The 25,157-nt window shown below is 55.0% G+C and overlaps 6 protein-coding genes across 6 annotated transcripts; 2 read left to right on the top strand and 4 right to left on the bottom strand.

Moving 5' to 3' along the window:
* Positions 1-1,414: 1,414 nt before the first annotated feature.
* Positions 1,415-3,338, top strand: C8A04DRAFT_12854 (major facilitator superfamily-domain-containing protein; the record flags this gene model as incomplete). Its single annotated transcript, XM_062777487.1, has 4 exons — positions 1,415-1,534; positions 1,571-1,742; positions 1,811-1,891; positions 1,960-3,338. 4 exons carry the CDS (start codon positions 1,415-1,417, stop codon positions 3,336-3,338), a joined length of 1,752 nt encoding a protein of 583 aa, XP_062636311.1.
* A 962-nt stretch (positions 3,339-4,300) lies between these two features.
* On the bottom strand, positions 4,301-9,094 carry C8A04DRAFT_12838 (CTP synthase N-terminus-domain-containing protein; the record flags this gene model as incomplete). The annotated part of the gene is made up of 9 exons (XM_062777480.1): positions 4,301-4,411; positions 4,476-4,522; positions 4,592-5,677; positions 5,850-5,878; positions 5,968-6,220; positions 6,293-6,407; positions 6,477-6,514; positions 7,284-8,605; positions 8,724-9,094. 9 exons carry the CDS (start codon positions 9,092-9,094, stop codon positions 4,301-4,303), a joined length of 3,372 nt encoding a protein of 1,123 aa, XP_062636310.1.
* Positions 9,095-10,383: 1,289 nt separating this feature from the next.
* Positions 10,384-12,062, bottom strand: C8A04DRAFT_37971 (major facilitator superfamily domain-containing protein; the record flags this gene model as incomplete). The annotated part of the gene is made up of 3 exons (XM_062784070.1): positions 10,384-10,850; positions 10,953-11,868; positions 11,967-12,062. 3 exons carry the CDS (start codon positions 12,060-12,062, stop codon positions 10,384-10,386), a joined length of 1,479 nt encoding a protein of 492 aa, XP_062636309.1.
* Positions 12,063-13,268: 1,206 nt separating this feature from the next.
* C8A04DRAFT_29516 (cytochrome P450) lies at positions 13,269-15,573 on the bottom strand (the record flags this gene model as incomplete). Its single annotated transcript, XM_062781040.1, has 5 exons — positions 13,269-13,489; positions 13,549-13,692; positions 13,757-14,082; positions 14,144-14,992; positions 15,305-15,573. The coding sequence occupies 5 exons, from the start codon at positions 15,571-15,573 to the stop codon at positions 13,269-13,271; spliced, it is 1,809 nt and encodes a 602-aa protein (XP_062636308.1).
* A 2,692-nt stretch (positions 15,574-18,265) lies between these two features.
* On the bottom strand, positions 18,266-19,965 carry C8A04DRAFT_37970 (cholesterol 7-alpha-monooxygenase; the record flags this gene model as incomplete). The annotated part of the gene is made up of 2 exons (XM_062784069.1): positions 18,266-19,694; positions 19,787-19,965. The coding sequence occupies 2 exons, from the start codon at positions 19,963-19,965 to the stop codon at positions 18,266-18,268; spliced, it is 1,608 nt and encodes a 535-aa protein (XP_062636307.1).
* Positions 19,966-22,079: 2,114 nt separating this feature from the next.
* On the top strand, positions 22,080-23,777 carry C8A04DRAFT_29514 (uncharacterized protein; the record flags this gene model as incomplete). The annotated part of the gene is made up of 3 exons (XM_062781039.1): positions 22,080-22,160; positions 22,235-22,781; positions 22,861-23,777. The coding sequence occupies 3 exons, from the start codon at positions 22,080-22,082 to the stop codon at positions 23,775-23,777; spliced, it is 1,545 nt and encodes a 514-aa protein (XP_062636306.1).
* Positions 23,778-25,157: the final 1,380 nt, after the last annotated feature.

The raw sequence follows: 25,157 nt of genomic DNA, 5'->3' as shown, positions 1-25,157 counted from the left end.
TCAACACTACTGCTCATGGCCAAGGCCTTGCGGGGGTATGGCCCTAGGCCTGAGCCCTTGACAATACCCGATGTTGCGTGCACATCGACGACATGCATAGGTGCATATACTAGTACTCCGTATTCGTATTGAAAACAGTTCAATTGACCACTGAGTGGGCCTGGAAACAAACTTTTGACAAAAAGTTTAATTTTATTGGCAAAGTGGAGAACTGGAGATATTAACGGCCCCGGCTCGAAGACAGGGGAAAGAGAAGTTCCCAAAAAAGCTTCTCGAGCATTGGCTTGGGTGGGCATGTTGCCGGCGTTGGCGAGAGATTCCGGCAAGATTCCGTCGTGGGCCATGGCTGAGTGCGCGCACGGCGCGACCGGATGGGAAAAAGCAACAGCGTTGACGGGAAGTTATTTGGGACCGTCTCCGGCCGGAGATGTGCGGACCCAGTTCAAATCCAACTGCTTTTGTCAGCCCGTGGCGCCAAGAGCCGCCTCCTGCAAAACTCTTTCCTCCTTAAGCGGAACGGGTGAGGTGATGGAATCAGAGAGAGTTCCGGGGTCATATGGTCTTCCATGAACGGGTAAAATAAGCGTGAGGATTGCAGTAGTGTAGGTGTTCGGAGAAAACCCATACGGATACAATTCCATTCGACGCGCACGTCATCCAGCAAGGAAAGTGCTCGATTCCACCAGCATCGAATATCTGTGAAGCTGGTTTGCGATTGGTGACAAAGCGCAGAAAGCAAAGACCCCGGGCGATGCATGGCGTGCGTGGCCCATTCCCCAACATCGTGGGGTTCGAACTTTGCAGCACAGGAGAGAATGCCCAAAAGGGGATGACTCAGCCCGAGTCGGCACGATATTGGGCCGCTTTGAGGGCTCCGAGTTTTCACCCGCGTTCGCACGCGGCAACTTCGAGAAGCCCGACCCGGCAGCTGCAAGGATCATTTGATGCCAAGCACTGTAATTCGGGGCATCCCGGCACCCGCGGAGCGTTTGCGCACTGCATTCGGCAGCCCAACCGAGATTCCATGGCGGATTCACACGCTGGGTTCGGGCTCCCAGTCCGGGAGGAGGGAGACCCGGGGCTTCGGAGAGATCTGAGAACGCGTTGTTCCCCTGTGGTTGAGGGGGGGAGGGGGTCAGCCGCGTGGGTTGAAAGAAAGTTCCGCAAGGTCTTCGGGGCAACTAGTTACCTTCTTAACTGGTATTAAATAAACGTTTGACCCGCCCGGCTGGGATTGTGGTGTTTGGTTCCTCAGTCCTCTCAGATCATTTAACAACAATCCTCAGGAGTAAGCAAACGCCTTTAGAAAGACGATTGACCGGCTGGCCAACTAAACAGCAAGAACAAACAATCCGTTCCTCACGTGACCACCACAACCACAACCACCACCATCACCACCACCCACTTGTCCGCCATGGACACCAAAGAGGGTCTCCGTACCCCGCCGACCGAGTCGGCGGTACCCACCCTCGCCCCGAGCAGGACGAGCGTTTCAGACAACGGCAAAGAGACGGCCGCCGGAGAACAGACAGATGTCGGGTCGACCCACCCCGCCGAGACCGACCTCGAGACCCCCAACGAGAAGAGCGACGCATTGGCCCGCCAGGCCACGGCCACTTCCAAGTCCGGCAAGGTCCTCGAGCCGGCGCTCACCCGCGAGGATGGTGCCGAGTACCCCCGGGGTGTGACCCTCGGGTTGATTGTGCTGGCGTTGTGTTTGGCTGTGTTTACCATGGCGCTGGGTAAGTCAACCACGGACAGATCTGATCCGTGTCATAGACCAACACCATGCTGACGATATCGGCAACAGATAACTCGATTATTGCCACGGCTATTCCAAAAATCACTGACCAGTTCCACTCCCTGCCTGATGTGGGCTGGTATGCGTCTTGTATGTCCTTTCCAGATGAATTGTCTATCCCTTTTAAGGTATCCCGGAAACTAATACCTGCCCTCTAGCATACCTCCTCACCACTGCGGCTCTCCAGCTCCTCTTCGGCCGTTTCTATACCTTCTTCTCCATCAAATACGTCTTCCTCATCGCCATTTTCCTGTTCGAGGTTGGCTCCCTGATCTGCGGCGTTGCCCAGAACAGCGTGACTCTCATTGTCGGGCGTGCCGTGGCCGGTGTCGGAGCCGCCGGCATGTTCTCCGGCGCCCTCACCATCCTAGCCTACTCCGTACCACTGGCCAAACGCCCGCTCTACACCGGCCTCATCGGCTCCATGTACGGTCTCGCCTCCATCAGCGGCCCCCTCATGGGCGGCGCCTTCACCGACCACGTCACCTGGCGCTGGTGCTTTTACATCAACCTCCCCGTCGGCGGCGTCACCATGATCGTGATCTGGTGGTTCTTCCCCGACCCCAAGCGCCAGGCCGTGAAAAACGGCGACACCCTCTGGCAGCGCATAATGCGCTTCGACCCCTTCGGCACCATCGTCTTCATGCCCGCCATCATCAGCCTCCTGCTCGCCCTCCAATGGGGCGGCACCCAATACCCCTGGAACAACTGGCGCATCATCCTCCTCTTCGTCTTCTTCGCCGTCCTCATCCTCCTCTTCATCTTCTTCCAGTTCCGCCAAGGCGACCTCGCCACCGTCCCGCCCCGCATCTTCGCCAAACGCAGCGTCTGGTCCTCGGGTTTCTACATCATGACCATCTGCGGCGCCTTCCTCGGTTCCGTCTACTACCTCCCCATCTGGTTCCAAGCCGTCAAAGACGCCAGCGCCGTCAGCTCGGGCATCATGAATCTGCCCATGCTCATCGCCGTGGTCATCTCCTCCATCGTCGCCGGCGCTGCCGTCACCATCTGGGGGTACTACGCGCCTTTCATGATCATCAGCAGCATTGTCGCTGCTATTGGCTACGGCCTGATTACCCTCTTCGAACCCGACACCAACACGGGAACCTGGATCGGTTTCCAGATCATCATCGGCGCCGGGCTGGGCATTGGCTTCCAGCAACCGTTGATGGCGGTCCAAACCGTCCTGGACATCGAGGACGTGCCCACGGGCACCTCCCTCATCGTGTTCATGCAAACCCTCGGCGGCGCGCTGTTCGTGTCGGTGTCGCAAAACATCTTCACCAACAAACTGGTGCAGTACACGGCGGAGTATGTACCCTCGCTGGCGGATCCGACCAAGATTCTGGCGGTGGGCGCGACGTCGGTGCGGCAGTATTTTGAGCCGGCTCTGTTGCCGGCTGTGAAGCAGGCATTTAATGATGCGTTGACGGAGACGTTTATTGTGTTTACGGCGCTGGCGGCGGTGAGCATTTTTGGGGCGGTGGCTGTTGAGTGGAGGAGTGTGAAGGGGAAGGCTGTTGTTGGTATGGCTTAGAGTGTCTGTGGGAGACAGAAAGGGGAAAGGAGTTTGGGTGGCATGTTGGCTGAGCGATTGTGAGGCCGCTTTTGGCGTTTCTGTCTTGATACCCAGATAATGTGGCTTTTTTTGTGTTAATGTTCCATGAGGAGGGTACTAGAGAGCGTGCGGGTAGATGAGCATTGGCGTTTTGGGGATTTGGGATCGATCACATGGTTATACTACTTCCCGATCGGGGAAACAGATCTGGGATAATTTCCTGTAAAGATATAATGAATGGGTCATGGAGACGGATAATCTCAACTATTTCACTGTGTTTGGAATGTTCCCTATTAGAACTTCTGTGATGCCATTTCCAATCGTGTTACTACTCACTCGCGTGCTAGGGAAACACGGGAAGCAGACATTGGTTGTAGACTTTGGGTCACGACGGTCAGAGTGAGAGTGAGAGCGCCCCTGCATTTCAGCCACGAACAAATGTATCAATTCAGCCTCCAACCAAACCGGGATGACTTCCCCTTGTAAATAGCTATTATCCTAAACGCCGAGTCGTGTCTATTCTATTCTGGCTGTTCAAAGTTACATTGCGTACACGTGATGTTCATGCCAAGTGTCGGTTATGTGGTGTGACCCTTCCCTCATGTTACCCCTTAATGACTTCAAAGAACACCCGAAACGCCGCGGCCAAATTGTGATGTCTACTAGCTATGCGGAGGTTGTTATGTATATAAAGTGTTGCGCTCGAAAGATGGCTGCGGGGTGGGTAAGCGAGGGATTGGGGTAGTTAACCGCCCTGTGTCTCCTTCTGCGCTCCCTGGGTGGAAGGGTATCCGCTTATTCTAAAGCAGAGGCTCCAATCCCTCCGACGCTGTTAGTCCCTGGCATGTCCCGGTGCGGTACCTGCTCCGCGCTCGGAATCTTCGACATCCGGAATGCTTCTCGCTCCGATTTACGGTCATAGCTCAACTCAAGTTCCTGTCTTATTGGGCGCCGCTGTGAATGGGCACAGTCTTGAACCCTTCAACCGGTTTCTGCTTGAGCACATCGTCCAGGCGGCCAGCACTCGCAGCCACGAAACCAAGGTACGGCCTCTGCTCCATGTCAGCTTGTATTAACCGGGACGTGGTAGAGGGGGGGGCAGGATGCAAAACTCACGCTCGGGTGGACGACTTGGGATTGGTACTCGGCGTGGAATTGGGTACCTATTTGACGTTAGTATCGAACACCAATGAAAAACTTGCTCTCGTAAAGCAGAATTCGGCAAAACTCACCAACGAAGAAAGGATGGTCCTTCAGCTCGAAAACCTCCATCCGCTCACCCGTCTCGTCCTTGCCCACAAAGTGGAGACCCGCATTCTCCAGTTTCTCAACCAGCTCGGGGTTGATCTCATAACGGTGGCGGTGCCTTTCCTCGATGACCTCGACCCCGCCATACAGCGACCGCGCGCGCGACCACTCAGTGCCTTGCTGGAAGATGGTCTTGCGCAGACCCAGACGCATGGTGCCACCCATCTTCTCCTTGTCGAGCTCGGGCATGTTGACGACCACGCGGTCCTTGGCTTGGGCGTCAAACTCCTCCGACGTGGCCCCGGACATGCCGCAAACGTCGCGAGCAAACTGGATCGCAGCGACTTGGAAGCCAAGACAGACGCCGAGGAAAGGGATGTTGTTCTCCCGTGCCCACTTCGAGACCAGCATCATGCCCTCGGTGCCACGGTGACCGAAGCCGCCGGGCACGATGATACCCGCCGCGGTGGAAACGTCGTGCCAGGCCTTGTGGTACCGGGCCTGCGCGGGCCCGCCCCCGGTCGTGGGTTCGAGTTCCTCCGAGTCGACCCACATCAAATTGAGCTTCCGGCGGATGGTCATGGACGAATGCTCGAGGGCCTTGACGACGGATAGATAGGCATCCTGGCAGGTGATGTACTTGCCAACGAGGGCAATCTTGACTTCCTCCTGGTATGTCGGAGTAACGACCGATGTCCACACATCCCACAACGCTGAACCCTGCGCCGCCCTATCGGGGGTGATGGTGACTTTGTCCAAGGCCAGCTTGGACCGGAGTTGCGGGACAAGTTTTTGCTCCTGGAGGAGGAGTGGAACTTGGTAGATGGTGGGCATGTCGCGGACCACAAGGACTTGTTCCTTCTCGACCTGGCAGAAGAGGGCCAGTTTCGCGACAGTCGACTCGGCGAGGGGTGTTTCGCAGCGGCAAGCAACGATATCTGGGATTAAGCCGTGGCTGCGAATCGACTTAACCGCGTGCTGTGTTGGCTTGGTCTTTTGCTCGCCGTGCACGGTGGGGACGTAGGAAACGTGGATGTTCATGAAGTTGTTGGCGCCCGCCTCGTGGCGCACTGACTAGGGGTTAGCTGAGTTTTCAAGGCGAGAAATTCAGGGGTAACCATACGCTGTGTAAGAGCCTCGATGAACGGCATCTAGATGCATATCCTGTCAATAATGCTGTGTCGAATAAACCGGTGTGCCTTCCAACACAAGGCTGAAGAGCATTTCACGAGGGTATCAAACTCACGCTCTCGATATCACCGATCGTCCCACTATCAGAAAATGCTGTCAGCAGCCGAACTGAAGAGCCCTAGGTCTCGTAATTCCGCAATATAGCGGCGAATACTCCAACTGAACTCACCCAAGCTCAATGATGCACACATCAGGCTCCTCTCCCGTCCCATCAACTGGGATCTTGGACACCCGCTTGATCCATTCCTTAATAGAGTCGGTCACGTGCGGCACAATCTGGACCGTCTTTCCGAGATAGTCGCCGCGGCGCTCTTTCTGGATCACACTTAGGTAGACCTTGCCGGTGGTGATGTTGTGTTCACTGGTCAGGCGAACAGAAAGGTATCTCTCGTAGTTTCCAAGATCGAGATCCACCTCACCACCTACGGTTCACGCATCAGTCTCTAGCCGGAGATTACTTGAAAAGGAGCTACAAATGGGCCGTATTTACGAACCGGAGGTCAGGACAAAGCACTCGCCGTGCTCGGCAGGGGCCATCAACCCCGCATCAACAGAGACATAAGGGTCGATCTTGATGCAGCTGACACGGTGGCCGAGGGTTTTGAGGAGCTGTCGAGGAGTTTGTTAGGACAACTTGGCACGATGGCTTATCACTCTGGAGATGAATCCATTACGAACCAGGCCCGTGGACGAGGCGATGATGCCCTTGCCGACCCCTGACGCAGGTTAGCCTGATGTTACGATCTACAGATAAGGCGGACAGCCGTTCATCGTGTCATTGCACGAATGAACCAAAAGGGCGAGTTACCTGAAATGACACCGCCGGTAACCAGAACGTAACGCATATTGGGCGGTGTTCGGATTGGTATTGGATTCAAGGAGGTACGGCAAGACGGCGGGGTTTGGTTGACAACGTCAATGGGTGTTGACGATGTAAGGGACTAAGAGGAAAAATTTTGACGCGACGCGATGCACAAGGCAAAGCCAAAAATCTGAGTGCGGGGCAACCGAGGGGCAGGCAGCCTGGTGGGCGGGCGCTGGGCTGGCAGGGTCTTCTCAGATGGGGAGTTCGCCCTGCTGTCAGCTGAGGGGTCCACACCGTTTCAGCGCCGCCTTGCTGGAGTTTTCCCGGTTTCCAGGTTGGCCCTATGTAGTGGAGCGGATCTTGAATTCAACCTCAAAAGCATTCATGATACCGCTGGAGATTTTCGGTTTTATTGTAGTTTGAGAATCGGGGCATCGGACGAACAAGACCAGTATCATGCGCTTTTGAACGTTAACTTGTGCCCACTGATAACAGAATGGAGTTGCTTTGACCCCACCACACGCGACAACAGCGGGCGCTAATGCACCGAGGACAGGCGAAAAAATGCGGGGCATCGAAGCAACGGCAAAATGCCCAAGAATTTGGTCAATTTTATTTTGGACCCTTCCTTCTCCGAACAACGTCCAATTCTACAACTCCTCAACCCTCACACTTCCAACTCTCCGCATCATCCACATCACCCTTCCCATCCCACACCGCGCGCCGCGGCCACGGACAAAGCGGCCGCTGCCTCTTCACCCCCGACGCAGGGTCCACCAAATTCTCCCACGTCGTCGCAACAATCCTCTCGACCGCCCGACCTTGCTCAACCCAGCGCACCAGCGCCAGCAACGCATCATGCTCAGCGTCCTCAAACCCCGGCACCGACCATTGAGTGCCCCCACTGCTCGGATCACTGTTGTTTAGCACTATAGCCTGCGACGAACCCCCAAACACCCACGGCGCGTCAACCGCTGTCCCACCACAGTGCTGCATCCCAGGCACGAGAAACAACCGAAAAAAGTCATCAAGACTCTTCTGCGGGTTCCCACTCACCCCTCCTTTCCCACCACGACCGAGCGCCTCAATCGTCCGATTGACATACAACTCCGACCCCTTAGTCGGCACCAACCCGTCTGCCAAGCCATGGTACATCAACACCTTCCCCCCTCTCGCTCTCACTTTGCCGAGCGCTGCGTAGTCATCGGCTGTGGCGTCGCCTGGGTCGTGGATGTCGGCGTAGCGGATGACGGATTCGTTGAAGGTGCGCCAGTCCCAGGTGGGGTCGTTAAAGAGGAAGTTGCGGGCGTAGCCGACGCCGTAGGGGCTGGGTTCGGTGTCGTTGAGGATGAGGTCCCATTGGGGCTCGGAGGAGAGGGTTAGGCCCGGGTGGAGGAGTTCGGGGGTTCCCGCGGGGGTGGTTGTGGTGGTGGAGAGGAAGTCGTTGTAGATGTTTTGGGCGGTGGAGATTTGGGCCTCGGTCAGGCATTTGTTGCTGGTGGTGGATGAGCAGAGCAGTGTGGTGAGGTCCGGACTGCACCGCTCGGGGCTGCTGATGATGCCGTCGAGGACGCCGTCGGTGCCGTCGCATTGGCGGGTGACTTCTTCGGCGAGCACCGCGACGTCATCCAGGCTGAGGAATTTCGGGTCCGTCGCGGGTAGGTTGAACAAGCCTACCTGGGTGAGGTAGTTGTTGAGGTGGGACGTCCACCAGGCCGCAGCACCAATGAGCGCACCGTCGAAGCTGTCCGGGGATAGCTGCAGCTCTTTGAGACCCTGTCTACCGCCGGTGGAGCAGCCGGAGTAGTAGGAGAAGGTGAGTGGCTTGGTGTAGTAGGCGTTGACGAGCTGTTTGCCGAGGACGGTCGCGCCGTGGATGGCACGCCAGCCCCAGTCGATCCTGCTCTCAGGTTGGTTCAGTGCCCAGGCGCTGTCTGTCGCGTCCGAGTTGTGCCCAGTGTCGGTAGACACTGTCGCCATCCCGTACCGTGCCCCAGAACCCCTAATTAACGTGTTAGTGTTTGCCTTTTCGGAGTACGTAAGACTCAACCCGGTACTCAGTGGTAAGTACTTCGTAAAAGAACCAAAAAAAAAAAGGAAGAAAAAAAAAGACAACGCACATCTCAATCCAATTAATCCCCCCTCCAAACCCCCCATTCCCCACCACCAAAAACCTCCCCGTCCACTCCTTGACCAACGGCAAAAACAACCCAATTCGGTATTTACTCGTTTCCGAACTCTGCACCGCTACAGTCACGGCACACAGCGCAGGCAAATTCGTCGGATCCACCGGAAACGCCAAATTCGCCTCCCCTTCGCCATAAGTCCCGCCTTTCTCAACAACCGCGATTTTCTCGAGGGTTGTGCCGGCGGGCAGGAGGGGGGTGAAGAAGGCGGTGTTGCATTTTGGTTGAGGAGTACCGCTTTTGGCGAAGACGGGAAGGGCGAGGAAGAGGGAGGTGAGTGTTATGAGGATTGGGAGGTGTGGCATTGTTCGTGGTTGGGGTTCATTAACTCGGAGGTAGAATTAGAACTATGAGACAACGTGGGTGATGAAATTGTAGGATACAGAGGTCATGGGGGGTTAATAAAGGTTTAATATCTGGGAACGGGGCGTTCCGTGGTAATGGGATTGATGCGGGAGATCGGCAGCGGATTGAGCTGTCAAGGGGGTGATACGAGAACCGGGTTGCGGTGTAGTGTAAAAACTATGAGTAGGATTGCGTCTGCATATTTACCAAGCTACGCCGTACAAAAACACCTGGTTGTAACCCCTGAACCTGGAACTTGGGCCCGTGCCTGTGTCTGTGACCTCTTCTTTCGAGGTATTCAGACGACGGCTCGACGGTATCTTGATGGGTGGAACACAACCTCGGTATCGTCATTCTGGAAGCATACTTGTGATTTGTTGCTCTCAAGACGAAGCCTCCCTTGGTTCTCAGGGTTGTTTCCATGGAGGCCAGGAAGCCAGGTTGCGGAACAGTCGGTGATTCAACAGTCATTAAGCGAGGTTAGCAACGCAATAATCCGACTGAGAGTACACTAAAAGTTGGTCGGCACATTAATAAAGCGCAGGGTGATGGCAAGGTATGCGCGTGGGCGGGGTCTGCATTCTCATGGGCTCCAGAACCAAAGGATTCTGAGTGCTTGGAGCTGCAGACGGCTTGGCGAGTTCCGCTCTCCCCGGATTCGATTCTGTTGTGTTACATGCCAGGAAGGAATTGAGTCTGCTGACCCGGGGGTTGCAAGCTCAACGTGGGACTGATACGACCTGTGGGACAGATGGAAGAAGAGGGTTGGTACAGTGAGTTGTTCGATGAAGGGTTCCAGAAGTCTTATGCTGACCCCTGAATGCTGCATGGAGTTCTTTCTTTTATCTTCAAACACTTGGGTTTCCGAGGCTTGTTGCTTGTCTCTTAAATAAGTGGGGCCAGCCAACGGCAAACAAGAGAAGAACCTGATAGTCTTCTCCAACCCGTCTCAACATTAGTCTGAGGGCCGGTTTATTCAGGTATTGGAGATAGCAGACAAGAAGAGCAAAAACAACTAGTCAGTCGTTGCTTTCCTTCGCGCCTAACACGTGATGGACATGCTAGACCTCATACGTTTAGCACTTTCTTTAGGCACCTTGGCCAAGGCTTAGCCTAACGTCATGTGTATTGTACTTGCTAAGCGTGGATCGACATCGTTCAATATCTCATTCTCGCAATAGATTCATCACTCTCATATTATCCCGAGACACCATGTACCCAAGATCCCCTCCACTACCCAACAGCATCATCACAACTTAAACAACCGCACCTCCTGACCACCACTCTCCCTAACCAGCTTCCGGTTCTTATACCCATACAACACCCTTAACCCAACCGACCCAATGGCCACCACAAACAACATAGCCGCATTAACCCAATGCCCCGTCGGAAACCCCCTAGCCTTCTCCTCATCCTTATAAATCCACACCCCCGGCATCTGCCCAATCCCAGCACCAAAACTAACATTGATCGCCACGGCCAAGCCAACAGACGCGGTGGAGTACACGTTGGAGGTCAGCCAGCCCAACATGGGCGGGATGCAGGCAAAGGAGCCGGCTGAAGCGACGATGAGACAGCCGTAGCGGTGGACGTAGGCGTCGGGGGGGAGCAGGGCGGAGGCCATGAAACCGATGCCGCCGATGAAGGCGAGGGTGGCGCTGTGGAGGCCGCGCGCGTTGAAGTGGTCGGCGGAATAGGAGACTAGGATTTGGGTCACTGGTGATTTGGTCAGTCTTGGTTTTTTTTTCCATTCAAAATTGACAGCATGAGAAAAAGCGAAGCAAAACAAGGAAAGGGGTAAACGGGAGAAGAGCTTACCATAGGCCGCAGCATACGGGGGCACCGTCATAAGCTGAGCTTGCAGATCGACATAGTTCAGCCCGGCCGTGATAGACGGCGTGAACAGCGACAGCGAGCTAAACGGCACAGAAATACCAAAGTAGATCAAATAATGCCCATACAACCGCCAATCCGTCAACGTAGCCTTCGCATCCGCCCAAGTCATGCTCGAGTGACTACTCTTACTCCCTTCCACCTTCAGCCTCGCCACCGCAATCTCCCTCTCCCGTCCCTTGAGAAACTCCTCCGGGTAATCCGGCAAAAAGAACCACACCAACACCGCCGACGCACACGACGGCGCGCCCTCAATCAAAAACAACCACCTCCACGCCGGCAGCCCCTGCGCCCGGTTCATATGCCCGATCCCATACGCAATCGCACCACCAAACGCACCCGCCAACGTCGCGCTCGCCAGGATAAACGCCACCCGCACGCTGCGCTCGTCCGTCCGGTACCAAAACGTCAGGTAATACACCAACCCGGGGAACAACCCGGCCTCGGCCATGCCCAAGAGGAACCGCACCCCCGCCGCAGCGGGGAAACTCCGCACGCCGGCCAGGCCCATGGTGATGGCGCCCCAGGAGAACATGAGAAACGCGATCCAGCGGCTGGGGCGGAGTTTTTTGAGGAGCACGTTGGAGGGGACTTCGAAGAGGGCGTAGCCGACGAGGAAGACCATGAGGGCGACGTTGAACTCGCGCGGGGTGGCGCCGATGGAGGTCTGCATGTCGTCGTGGGTGGTGGAGTTGAGGATGCGCGCGTTGCCGATGTTGGATCGGTCTAGGTTGCAGAGGAAGTAGATGAAGGCGGAGAGCGGGATGATGGTGAAGTCTTGGTGCCGGAGGAGGCGCCGCTCTTCGGCCGGGGTGTAGCTGACGGGGACGGCATCTTGGGTCTAGGTGAGGTGTGAGTGAATGGATTGTGGGCGTTGTCTGGTTGTTGGATATTGCTGGGGTGAAGTCAAAAGTGAAGGTGTTTCGTGAGCGGGCATACCTCGATTGTCTTGGGATCTGGGTCGGCGCTTTTGAGATCCTGTTGGGCGTGGTCCGCCTTCTCGGCGTCGTGCTCATGGAGCGATTCGGATGCCATAACGGCGGTGTGTGAGTTCTTGATCCAACGGATAAAACGATGGAGAGAAAATGGTTTGAAAATCTTCAACGGTTCACCAGCAACATGGCGAAGAAGCTCGCTCAATTATAGAGTTCGGCCGCTGTCCTGCGGGGAAGAAGCTCAACCACCAAAAAACACACAAAGTTTGGTTTGGTTCTTGGGGTCAGCGGTCTGGGGACCAAGAAAACTGCAGACACAACGCTGCAGACAGCAAAGATCGGCAAATTTAAACCCCCAGACTGGTCGCGACCCCAGCTTCCCCAGCCATCTAATCAATATTGGGCTGTCAAGTGTAACCTTTGACAGCCAGCTGCGGCCGGCAGACCGTCCGTGATGACCGTCAAAAATGACCGTTCCTCGAGATCCCCGGTCGGCATTCCATCAGCCGACATCCGAGTCAATATCCGTGTGCCGAGTGCGGGGAACGGAGAGTTTTGAGCACGGTTTCTGGGTTCTGAGTTCTGGGGAAAGCTGGTGTGGAGCGGTCGGACCTGCCTATTTCGGTGACACGCTGGGCACTTTGACTTTGAGAGTGGAACACTTTGAACTCTTCAATGTTTGTGAGATCCCCCTAGTTCTCGAAATGTCCGAGTTGAGGGTGAAGAGTTGGATTGAGGAGGCGGCTTCTTGGGCGTCGTAGAACGAGCTTTCTATGCATTTTTTTGAGTGAAATGACCGTTGCAAAAGGTTCGTGCTCCTGATGAGCTTGTCGTCGACCAGTCATGGGATACAACGCTACGGGACATGTTCTCGGCAGTTAAAGGTGGGATGCAACACTTCAATCCCATTTTATACCCATGGATGACAACATGTTAGCTAACCTTGAGTTTGATCAACGGCCGACGGTCGAATTGTGTTTTATTGTGGTCAACGATTTCTCAAGCAATCAGCATATCATAAGAGATCCCCAAGTTTAAAAGTCACTTTCTTGGCTTGGGCGATGAGTCTAAAAGATTTAACAATAAGTACGTATTTTCAACGAATACCTACGTATGAAGTAACACAGAGTCCACTACCCAGAGCTGGACAAGCAAATGTGGTATTTGGTCTCACTTAGAACGACATTCTCAATCACTTCATTATCTCAAGTTGATCACGGTTTCATTCCAAAACCAAAGTAACTCATATGAATGAAGGAAAATAACTTGAAAGAAATAGGTATCATCCAACCACAAACATAAAACCTTACCTCACCATCCTCCACCGCACCTTCAACTCCCTATCCGGTGCCGCAGCCACCGAGTTGGCGTAGTTCACATCATTTTGCGCTGCCCGATCCGACACCGACCCATCCGGCTTGAGCCAGGTGGGTTCCTCAATCTCAAACCTGGACACCACCATGGCCGCGGCCAGAAATACTTCTGGCTTTGCAATGTTGCGTCCAGGGCACATTCCAATTCCGCCACCTACTGTTGTTAGCTGGGATTCAACACAGACAAATATGGCATGTTTGTGAGAAACGTACCGAACGGGAAGAAGGATGCGGATCGCCCGGCTAGAGAGAACTCGAGCTTTGTCGAGGCCTGACCTGTAACTTCATCCTTTACTCGTTTCTCCTTGACATGACGGTATGCCCAAAACTCAGATGCCGGGTGTTCCGCCGTGCTCCCTACTAAACGTTAGCAACTGAGCAAATACCAACCGGATATGGGGAAGTCCAGGGCTAAACCTACAAACTGCTTCGTCGAGATGTCCCACTTCCGTCGGAGCTTGCAGGATCGAGCCCTTGGGCACCGTGTAACCGGCCACCTTGATGGGCTCCGCACATGTCCGGGTAATGAGCACGCCGACATGGAGACGGAGTACTTCAGTGTAGATAGATTGCAGAAGGGGCAGCGCGGCCAGCTTCCTGTGATCATACCCCTTGAATGAACCGTCCTGGTCGTCTCGGGGGAGTTCCGCCGTGGCGATTTCCTCCTTCACGGCCCGGAGCAACTCTGGGTCCTTGATGAGTTCCATGACTAGCCAAGTGCAGACGGGGATGGTGTTGGCGTGGAGGCTAGATCAGTTAGCATAATTATCAAGTAACGAGAAGAGAATCGCGGTTCATCAAAACATACCCAAACAACAACAAAATAAACACCGGCCCCATGCTCTCCGCCCCAAACCCAAACCCCCTCGCCCACTTCGCCAACCCCCTCGACAGCGCCGACCCAAACACCGGCTCCCACGAATCCGGCTCCGCCAACACCGGATCCGTCTCGGCCGCATCCCAGTCAAACTGCGCGTCCGCACTCTCATACCACCGCTGACACATCTCCGTAAACTTCGCTCGCGCCTGCACTGCGGGTCGGTTCAGCCAGTCCGGCACGCCAAACGCTAGGGTTTCGACGTGTTTTTCGTAGGACCAAAAGGCGTCGACAAAACCTGGGTTGACGTCGAGCGCGAGGGGGCCGAGGGTGGTGCGGGTTGCCGCCGCGGTCATGGTGCGCTTGAGGGTGTCGTAGATGTGGACGTTGGAGATCCATCCTCCGTTCGAGGGGGACGAAGAAGATGCTGCGATCAACTCCTCATCAAAAAACTGCTGAAACAGCCCTGCAAACCCATCCACCGCCTTCGTGCCCACCATCGTCGCATCATACAACCTATGCAACGCATACCACACCCTCTCATCCAACCCCATTGTTCCATTCCCACCAACTTCCCCTCCAGCGAGAGCAACCTTCGCGGCCTTAGCAGCAGCAACACTCCCCGTCCGCGGCACAGTCCCACTCCCCGTATCATCCCTCCTTAGCTTCTCCAAATCAGCCGGCGCGTACCCCGCGCTCTGCATGATACGGAGGATCCACGGGTCGGAGTGGCAGGTGGCGCGGAACATGGACGACGTGGCGTGGGGACCGCCGCGGACGAGGTAGAGATCGAGAGGGCCGAGACGGCAGCGGATTATGGGGTGGAGGGCTAGGGCGGTTCTGTTGTTTGGGGTAAGTAAGTGGTTGGTTTGGTAGGTTGGGAGGGTGAGAGTTTGGTGTTGAAGAGGGTTTAGTAAGAGGGCTGAAGACTAAGAGGGTGAGGACTAAGGAGGGAGGTGTGGATTCTGGTTAGGGTGAAGGGGCTTGCGGGAAGGATCTAGCTTGCTTGGCCGCTGGCTAGCGAGATGCTTGGTGCTAAGGCGCGGGAATCGATGGGGATCTCTTGGGATGTCTTGGATCATGAATGTCATGAGATCGTGGAGATCCCAGTAACTTGGTTAGACCATGATCAGTGATCAGTGTCTGACTTACCGAGCCCGGGTAATAAACAGCCGCTTGTTGGTCAAGAACTGCCACAGATTCGACACGAACGGGATCGTCTCGTCCAGTCGTGGCGGCCGCTTGGCATCGCGGTCTTGCTTGACGAAGAAAAACACGGCCACCAAGGGCAGAGTGACGAGCAGTGTTGTCAACGCCAGGTTGGATTGGCTCGCCGTTGCTACGGCCGTCATTTTTTCGATGATGAGCTGTGTGTGCGACGGCGGCGCGCTTAGCACGCCGGTCTGGTGTGTGCTGTTCATCGTGTTTGAGAAGAAGGCGTTTTCTCTTCTCGCTGAGTGTGTCCCTTCGAGAGATGGCGTTCACAGTTTTGAGGTTGATCCCAGTTCCCTGCATTACGGGTTAGCTGCCTTTCTCATTGCCCCTCTTCAGAATTAGACCACTTACACGACGACAACCTTATGATGAAGCACCGGTCAACTCAACTAAACAACTTGGAATAACCAGCAACAAAGTCAAGAATCCGAGTACAGAAGTTTAGAACTAAGAACAAAACCCAATGATCAAGGCTCCAAAATTCCAGCAAGAAATTACCTAGCAAAAAGCAACCAATACCCTCCATCCGGTTCACCACTTCCGGATCTGGCCCCCAGCTCAGCTAACTGCCCGAAATAGGCTCACAAGCACGGCGATAAATCCTCTCAGCAGCAAAGCTAGACAAGGCAGACAAGCGACAAGCGCCGGTTCGTCCAATACAATAGGCTCAAAGCCGTTCCCCCACCCCGTGGTTGCGGCACAGCACTTGAAGTTCCGAAGTCCTCCTCGGAGCTGGGGCAGTGGGCTCGCTGGGACAGGGTGCCTGCCACAAATGAGGATGGTCCGGACCGCTGACTGTACACACGTTGCACAACTTACACTCGGGCTGGCTGGACTTTACCATGCATGCAATGATTAGACGTGTGATATCCGTTTGTGTGTGTGCTGTGTGTCAGACAACCTGACAATTCATCACCCTCGAGATGATCTCAGAAGGGGGAGCCTAAAATGCGTCCCGTCTCTCCCGTCCGTCCGTCCGTCCGTTCGTCCCGTGTGACCGGTGAAAAGGTGTGTGAGTCTGGAGATAGCAAGTATCAACAGGATGACAAAACCGCCAAAAGTTTCTTTCGGGGATGTTCTCTCCCCGATTCGGGCATTGGTCTCGGTACCGCCCCATTCCTACTACCACGTCGTAAAAAACCCCTCTTCCGCTTCGTGGTTATCAGTGTGTGTGTTGCTCTGTATCGGCTGCGCCGCATCGTTTCAGACCTTGCCGTAAGTAGGTGGGGGTTATTGTATTGTATTGTATCGTACGTATTGGTATTTATCCCGGATCTTCCTCCGTCTATTTACTCCACGTGTATGTATTACACCAAAATGCTAAGCGACCCCCAAGGAGGGGCTCCGGACCTTCGCCCGGGCAGTGGGGTAACACATCTCCCTCCCCAGTGCCCCAAGGGAGTTAAACGAGACCGAGGTTCCAACGACGACGACGTTGATGAGGGAGACGACCTTGACGACTGGGACAAGGTTCATCACCCAAGTATCCATGGGTCGCACGTGCAAATATCCATGTAGCACGTTTTGCCGACTCGGCATCGGACTGGAGCAAGTGCAACTGGGCAGTCCCTAGGCTGCCGTGTTTTGTCGATGCAGATCGTGGTATCGTGAGTAGTGTATGGAGCTCTGGGGTTGGAAAGAGGGGCAGAATTGGACGGATGGTAACAGCCGTGAAATTACATTACCTGATGGAGTTATAGTGTGGCTTTGAGGTCCTTTCAGTCAGGGGAGTCGAGTTAGCTCCGGAGATCTCGGCTGGAACGACCTTGACGACTCGAGAGCCTGGCGGGTTTTGGCTCGTTTGTTGCCCGGTCTTGGTTAGGTTCCACGGGTACGGCGCGGGAGTGGCGCAGGAACAGATGGAGGGTGGGCATGGTATGATTGGTATCGTGACGAAGTGGGGGGATGTTGATGGCAGCGTAACTTCGTGACGGTGGCGATGGGCGCTGGTGCTGACTGTGCCGCAGGCTTCTGCACTGCTGGTGAGACTTCGCGCAGAAGATGGTAAGGATGGGTACCACTGCCGCAACACTGGGTGTGATAGGCTCCAATTTACCAGTCTGGCCAGGCCTTTCGTGAGCATGACAAAATAGAACGGCATTTCAAATTCCAAGGAGAGGTACGTTACGGCCCCACCAATGAGTAACCTGTACTGTACACTAATGTGTAAGTTTCATGACCCACCCCCCATCTCATCGACAAGCGCGAACAGGCGCGCAAAGAAGCGGCCCCTCTTGGAATGGTACGGTGGCATTAGACTTAACGTCGAACGAAAAGACGGGCGAGAAGGCCTATTATCGCGCTCGAGAGAACGGAACTTCCTGGCCGATTGCCCAGCGGGGTCATGATTTCGCAGGTTGTATCCGTACCGGCTCCCAAACCAACCCGAATCTGCCGATAAAAGTGAGGACTGAGGCAATAACTCGAGTGAGAGAACGGTCCTCGAAGTGTGCGGCGCATGCGGCGCGGCCCCGGAAAATCGACCAAAGGTCTGTGCTTCCGCTCCGGCCCGTGTCGTCTGATCTTTGTTTCGCTTCTCGCTCACCCGAGGCTTAGCTGGCTGACGCGGGGAAAAGAACAGGGGATGGATTGGGACAGAATTCGGCAGTTCAGGGTCAAGGTGTAACTCTCTCGACTGTGGTGTTGAAGTTGGGCGTTGGGTGTTGTGGTGACCGCAGAACGTACCTTTCCTCGCAATGGATGATTTGTCTTGCTTTGGTCTTGCCCCTGGGTCAGTCCAAATCTATTCGGTAGTTGTGACTCCAAAATGATCTTGATTATTCCAAAGACTTGACTGCATTTCGAAATTTGGATCCGGTCATAATTATACAGAATACACAAGCCCCAAGGTGGCTTAAGAAATTTACAGCAACGCCCTCCAAGAAAACATTAAACCTCCTAAAGTGCTCCCCTTCCTCCCGCGTCGATATCTTCCGACACGATATCCATCGCCTTATCCGTCCCCGAGTACGAAACCCGCCACTTACGCTCCGGGTCCCGGGGGTGCAGCTCGATGGGAATATCCTCGTCAATGACTGGGAACCCAGCCTGCAAAGGGGAGTTCTCCCACGTCGGCGTGGGCCACTTGCCCGCAACAGGCACAATGTCAAACTGCAGGACCAACAGTGAGGCAAGAGACAGAATCTCCGTGCTCGCAAAGTGCCGTCCGGGGCACAGCACGTGGCCGCCACCGAATGCACGGAAGGCAACACGGTTGGGCTTCTTCGCAGGCTTCTCCCCCGGCGCCAGTGTTTGCGGTGCAAAGCGCTTGTGGTTGAATTGGGTTGCGTCGTCACCCCAAGCGTTGGTGTCGCTGTGCTGAACCAGAGCCGGGGTCATAAGCATGGCCCCTTTCTTGAGTAAAAGAGGCTCACTGCCACCGGCGTCGATCAGAACGTCCTCGAGAAGAACACGTGGGCCAGGGTTCACCGCACGGAAGCGCAGAGTTTCTTGGAAGGTGCTCAGCAAAATTGGGCAGGCCTCCTTGATAGCGGCAAGGTCGAGGGAGCTGGTCGGGGTGCCGTCTTCATCTTGGCCCTCGGTCACAAGGGCAGAAAGCTCGGCACGGACATCGGACAGCACCTGGCTGTCTGAGAAGATCTGGTACAGTACCCACAGCGCACACGGAGTCGTGTTGCCGAGGACCGCAAACGCATTGCCAAGCTCTCCACGGCCGATGTCGTCGGTGGACAGGCCGAACAACTCGCCGTGATGCTCGACTCTCTTGCGAACAAGGCCGGATCCTTCCTTGTAGCCGCCATTGCGCATGTACTTGATCATGGCCTTGGCAGCAATCTCACGCGCTTGGTGCAACTTGGGAAAGAAGAGCCAGGCCATTGGGAACATCGATAGCGTGAGAAAGCCTGTCTCAAAAAGCCTCCAGGCTTCAGAGACTTCGGGGTCCCGGTAAGGGTTTTGAGGACCCCAAACCGCTTCTGTCGTCGAGTCCACCATCAACTTGCGAGACCACTGCCACAGGCCGAACTTCAGGTCAGCACCGCTTGAGGCACGTAGCTTGGCCATCTCGGCAACGTAGACCTCAATGGCGCGGCGGTTGATGGCGTCCAGGTCGGCACCGGGGGCCATGGCCGGCATGATGAACTTGGGCCAGCTGGTGCTGAAGCCGTGCTCACTCGTTAGGTCGCGCTTCATGACTTCCACAGCCCCCTTGCTCATGCCCACAACGTTGCCAGCATCGGCGGCGATGGAAGCGAAGCTGATAAGACGCCATTGCTTTTGGATTACGGGGATCAGATCCGTGGCGTTGACGATGTACATGCGTTGGAACGGCAGCCGCAGCGTGTAAATCGGCAGCCGATGTTCGTCCCTGGCACGTGTTAGCCTCATGTCACTTCCAGGCCCTCAAGCCCCGCTAGTATGTGACCTTCGCGGGGAATGTTACTCTGTGGACAAACTTACCTCAGACGGATGTGGAAGCGGGACTTTTCCCGGATCATGCCCACCAAGGGCTGAATAAACGGGATATCTGTCAGGATGGCGGGCGGCTCTCTCTTGTCTTGTGTGAAGCTCAACAACACGCGGAGAAACACGTAAGTTGCGGCGAGGCCACCAAAAACGAGGCTAATGGTGGGCGCCATGATTGGACAACGGATGAGATGGGACTCCGAGGCAATGGACCAAGAACTTGGGACGTGAAGGTCTGAAGGATTGGGAAAGAAAGAGGGGTTTGTCGCAGGTTGGTCAGATTCGAATCAAGATGCGATTGAGGGCATCTGCCGGTCGGATTGTAAAGATCCAAAGGGTTGCTAATGCAGAGGAACTCGGAAGGAAGAGGCGCTGCGTGGGGTGAGAAAGGCGCGAAAAGGCAAAGGATGGGGAAATAGGGACGACGGGAGTGCGGAGTGGAGTGAAGGTCTGCGGACCTGCCACTCAGTTTTGAAACAAGCGCGAGAGGGACGAGAAGAAGAGAAAAGGCCAGGTTCTCAGGGTGCGGCAGGCGCGTGTGAACCAACAGGAGGGCTGAAGAGGCCAGAGCTTTGATGTTGGTCGGTTACCCGATCGGTACAGTACCCCTCGCGGTGGGTCCTTGGTCATGCAACACCGTAAATGTGTACCTTACAATCGTCAACCTGCTTCTCACCTTAGGCCACAACGGAAGAAACAACTCAAGCATGATTTAGGAATGGAAAGAGAAGATCATAGTAGTTAAAACACTTGCCGAGTTTCTGGATCGATTCTCCGGGATACATGTGCGATGTCGGAAACATGTTCGTTGTGCGACGTTATTTTCAGACAGGTCGTGAACCAGGGTATTTGTCACCTGCAGACACACCCCGATTTTCCACGGTCACGCCCCTGGGACTTCCGGGTTCCCCTCGCCCCACATAGTCAGGAACGTCGGTTGCGTTTGTCACGCTAGTTGCGGCAGAGCGGGCAGCAAGAGAGCTGGAATCAGGCAACGAAAAATGCTGTTTATTTTCGTCGAGTTGATTAGAATTTGAGCGTTTGGACTTTTGCTGTCAAGATGAAGATCGGTTCTCGGGAAAGAAAAGAAAGAGTGGCCGAAAATGAAGACCAGGGGAGAACTCAAACCGCTGGGCGCGGTGCTCGCACGCAGAAGGCGCTGGGGGCCGAGATCTCGGAATGGCCTGGCCACCGATGAATAAGTGGGGTCGTGGGACAAACAGAGTGAATCCCGCAATCCGTTGCAGCTTCAACGTGCAAACAACTCGATCTCTCATCTCGCTTCTCTCCCGCACGCATGATTAACAGCGGCCTGTTATTGGGCAAACGCATTTCCGGCCGCTTTCCTCATTGCCGTCCCCGAGCCACACATTGAGAGCCTCGCCTGCTCAACCTTGTTTCGACGCTGACTGTGCCGCCCCAAGGAGGCGTTCAGTTGCTCCAATGTCTCAATACCTGGATGACAGTGGAAGGTCGTGTAACTTTTGTAATTACCTAATGTTGCCCAGGTACAGTACACATGTCGGACTTCTTAGCTGCCCAAGGGGGAATTCGAGAGTGCACTATTCGTAACTAATGAACCTGGAAACCTCACTCGGATTTCCTCCGACTGCCTGGTCCATCCCTATCAGGCCCTACTCAACAAGGATAGTACGGATATAGAGAAGAATACCCATCTCCCCAACTGCCATGATCCATCCCGAAGACACACACTGTCGAGACACTAGCCGCCTGCGCCACATGGTTCTGCAACTGCGGTGGTGTCAGCGGCGGGTTATGCGCCGCAGAGACGATCCAGTCGCAACCCCCCTTCTAGGGCCCCTCTCGCCCCCCTCGCCCACCCACTTAGCTTGAGGATGGGTTGCACTGCATCTCACGCTCACTCAAGGGCCAAAATGGTGGTTCGCGAGTGGACGAGGATGATGCTGTCGGAGCCGAGCAAGGACTAAGGGCAGTAAAAAGGGACCGACCCGACACGAGGAAGCGGGATGTTGTGGGACACGGAAAGCTTTCGTTGATAACTGATGGTTCACGGGAAGCTCATATCCCATCCACCCGCCCCCACCATCCATCATCAACCGCGTGGCTCGGAGGATCCGGATCCTCTGACTTCTTCTAAGCCTTATCCTTCCCCGGTTTCGTGGTCGAGATAATATCAGCAACCTGTTCCCCGGATTGGATCGGTTGTGCTCTTTTCTTCCTTCTCTCTTTGTGCGAGGAAGCCCATCATATCACGGACCACCGACCACCCCCTGATTAGACGCGACCAACCGAATCACCCGCGGCAATGTCGTCCAATGATAATGGTAGTGGCCAACCACTGTTCGCCCCAACCGGCAACGACAACATCGCCGAGTTACCCTTCTACGTATGTCAAGACCTCAAACGGTTGGCGGACATACCTCTGTTGTGTCTAGGAGCAAGAGCTAACAGACATGAAAGATCCTAACATGGGTCTTCTTTGCGCTATGCATCATCGCCTTCGCCGTGCGCGTTTACATCCGCTTCGTCTGCTTCCGCAAGTTCGTCCTCGAAGACTACCTCATGCTCATCGCACTCTTGATGCACAGCGCCGAGGCCATCCTGATTCAACTGTTTGTCGGGTATATGTACGATGTCGAGGCCGTCGAGAAGGGCGACTTTTCCGTGGTCGGGCCGGACTTCTTCCCCAATTCCAAGAAAGGCTTCACGGGCCTGGGGACAAGCGTCAACCTGACGATCGTCGGCGTGTTGATTGTCAAGATCAACTTCCTGATCTTCTTTAAGCGGTTGGGGGCTCATATCAGGAAGTTTAACATCGCCTGGTGGTGTGTCCTGGTGTTCACCGTGGCTGGCGCCATCACGCAGATTGGTATGCAAACATTTGGGTGTTTCTTCGGCAGCACCGACTATATCTTCAGCCCGAACTGCGCGGCGGAACCAGCCCTGACGCGCATCTTTATCAATGCCATCTACTCGGCTGTCATCGACGCTGTCTCGGATATGCTGAGTGAGTACTCCCCTGGGTTGAGAATAGAGCTCTTTTCCTGCTGCATCACCAAATAAGCCACTAATGCCCTTTACTCTAGTTGTCTGCTTCCCTGTCTGGATTCTCTGGGGTAGTGGCATTAGCCTTCGCAAGAAGATTGCCCTTACTTTCGTCTTCTCTCTGGTGTGGCTGACCATCGCTATTACCATTGTGCGCGGCAGCATCTTCCACCAACAATACAGCATGGCTGCCTCGGGTGAGGCCGCCACCATGCAAAGCGCCACCTTCACTTGGTTCTGGTTCTACATGGAGTTCAGCGTCGCCTTCCTGATCGCCTGTCTCGTCTCCTTCCGTTCCCTCTTCGTGCAGCGCGCTAAGAAGGAGAGCCAGCCGCGTCAGGAGAAGGCCTGGCAAGAGGCCGCTTATCGCAGTGCCATGCGCCGTGCGCAGCTGCGGAAGGAAAAAGGGCTTATGGGCAAGTGGCACGCGCTCCAAGATACTATGCTCGACAAGTTCAAGACCCTCGAAGGCTGGACCGGGAGCGATGCCGAGACGCTACACGGTGGCAAGGGCGCGCTCCCGAGTGTCCCCTCGGGTTTGATGACGGTCGACTTCCAGGATGACACCAACTGGATGAAGAACCGGTCGGCATCAGGTGTGAGGACGGTTTCGTCCGTGGAGCCACCCGCGGCCATCTCGGAGGAAGAGTCGCCGCTTTACCAATACCAGGTCAGCCCGCCGTACGAGCCGTACGAGCAACAGCGGCCTCAACAACAACAGCAACAACAGCAGCAGCAATCACCGCAATTTCAACCGCCGCGGTATTATCATCAGCCGCAGCAACCGCAGCAGGCGCAGTATCAGAGCTACCAGTCATACCACAACGACCAGTATCAATACCAATACCAGTCTCAGAACAGCGTACCGACTGGCTCAGTACACAGCCAGGAGACGCTTTTGCAAGACCTAGAGCCGGTTCACCTCAAGCCGGTGACCAGCGTGGGTGTGGCGAAGTAGTTGCCTATCACTCTAAATTTTTCTTTTCTATCCATTTTCTTCTACTATTGTCTTGTTCAAACCTCTTATTTTGTTGGAAACGGCGTTGGGAGCATGGTACCTTGGCGTTTGCAACGCCGGGTGGACTGGAGTTTGTGGTTGTCTTCATGGCAGATTATTATGATTCCCTGGGTTGGTGGAGGCATGGAAGCATGGGGCGATGTGTGTATGAGATGAAACATGTGTATAGTCATACAGCGAAGTACAAATCCAGTTCAGTGTCCAAACTTGTACATGTTTTATTTGTCCGTGATGTGATTTAAACTTTAAAAAACTTCTCCAAGACTACCGCACAATCGGACTCTCTCTTCGCTCCAACACGCCCGTTGGAAAACATATCGTGAAAAGTGAGCCAAACCCACGTGCTCCGCGAGTGAGCGACGAACGGATCATGGACATCGTTGACGCAACCCTTGGCAAAGCAACCCCCGCCGACCGGCCACCAGCAGGGCACTTCCCCCTCTCTTTCCCTCTTTCGGCCCTCTCATCCTAGTCTTTTCGCTTATCTCATGCTGAGGGTTACAGTGGGGGAATACCTTGCTAAGCTCGAACGTACCGTACCGTATCGTATTTTACATCCAACCTTACCTTACATGTATTGATCTTACGGTGGTATTGAGTGACAGAATCTGACCTCACCTCACTTTCTCGTGTTGCGTCGCGTTGTGTTACCCTGCCGAGCCTGGTGCCATTTGGCTGTGTTCTGCCCTGCGACTGCAACCTTACGCCTCGCATCTGCAGTTTTAGCAAGCGAAGAAGGTTTTGGAAGAAACCGTATTGTCTTTTTTATTTTGCCGTGAAAGTGGTGTGTGTATGATACCGTTGTACCGCAGAGAGTGCTTTGGGATCCTTCGGCGGCGTGTATTACCACCTTCTCGTGTTGTCGTTCCGTGATTTATCGCGAGGCGTTCTGAGGAATTGTCGAGTGGAAGTGACCTGATGTTGTCCAAGGTCATTGCAGAGTGGAAATGCATGCAGTGAGCGAGCCAGAGGCGGCCGCCCGGAGAAACTGTAAATCGGCCTATCTCCGCCGTCTAGGGCATCTCGCCGCTGTCCTTCAGCGCACACCCCCCCTGTCGTCCCGAACATCAACTCTCCCCCACTCAACGAAACGATCCAATTCCTTGGTTTGTTTCCTTGCTGCCTGGCGCCAGTTTGCGATCTGCTTGGTTCACCTCCGCACTGCCCACGACAAATGCAATCACCAACTGGGCCAGTTACCCGCTGTGCCACGCTGCCGAGTATCTGCCGAATCATCCCAGCACTGTCCAGCAATGCACCTGCCGTGTGCGCGCTTAGGTTTGCCGCGCCACGGGAAGGAGCGGCCTGGACCAACGGAGC

The sequence above is a fragment of the Dichotomopilus funicola genome, assembly GCF_033296635.1.
Source record: "Dichotomopilus funicola strain CBS 141.50 unplaced genomic scaffold C8A04scaffold_39, whole genome shotgun sequence".
Classification (NCBI taxonomy): Eukaryota; Fungi; Ascomycota; class Sordariomycetes; order Sordariales; family Chaetomiaceae; genus Dichotomopilus; species Dichotomopilus funicola.
Note: the sequence above shows the minus strand (reverse complement) of the source record. Positions and strands in the feature narration are given on the sequence as shown.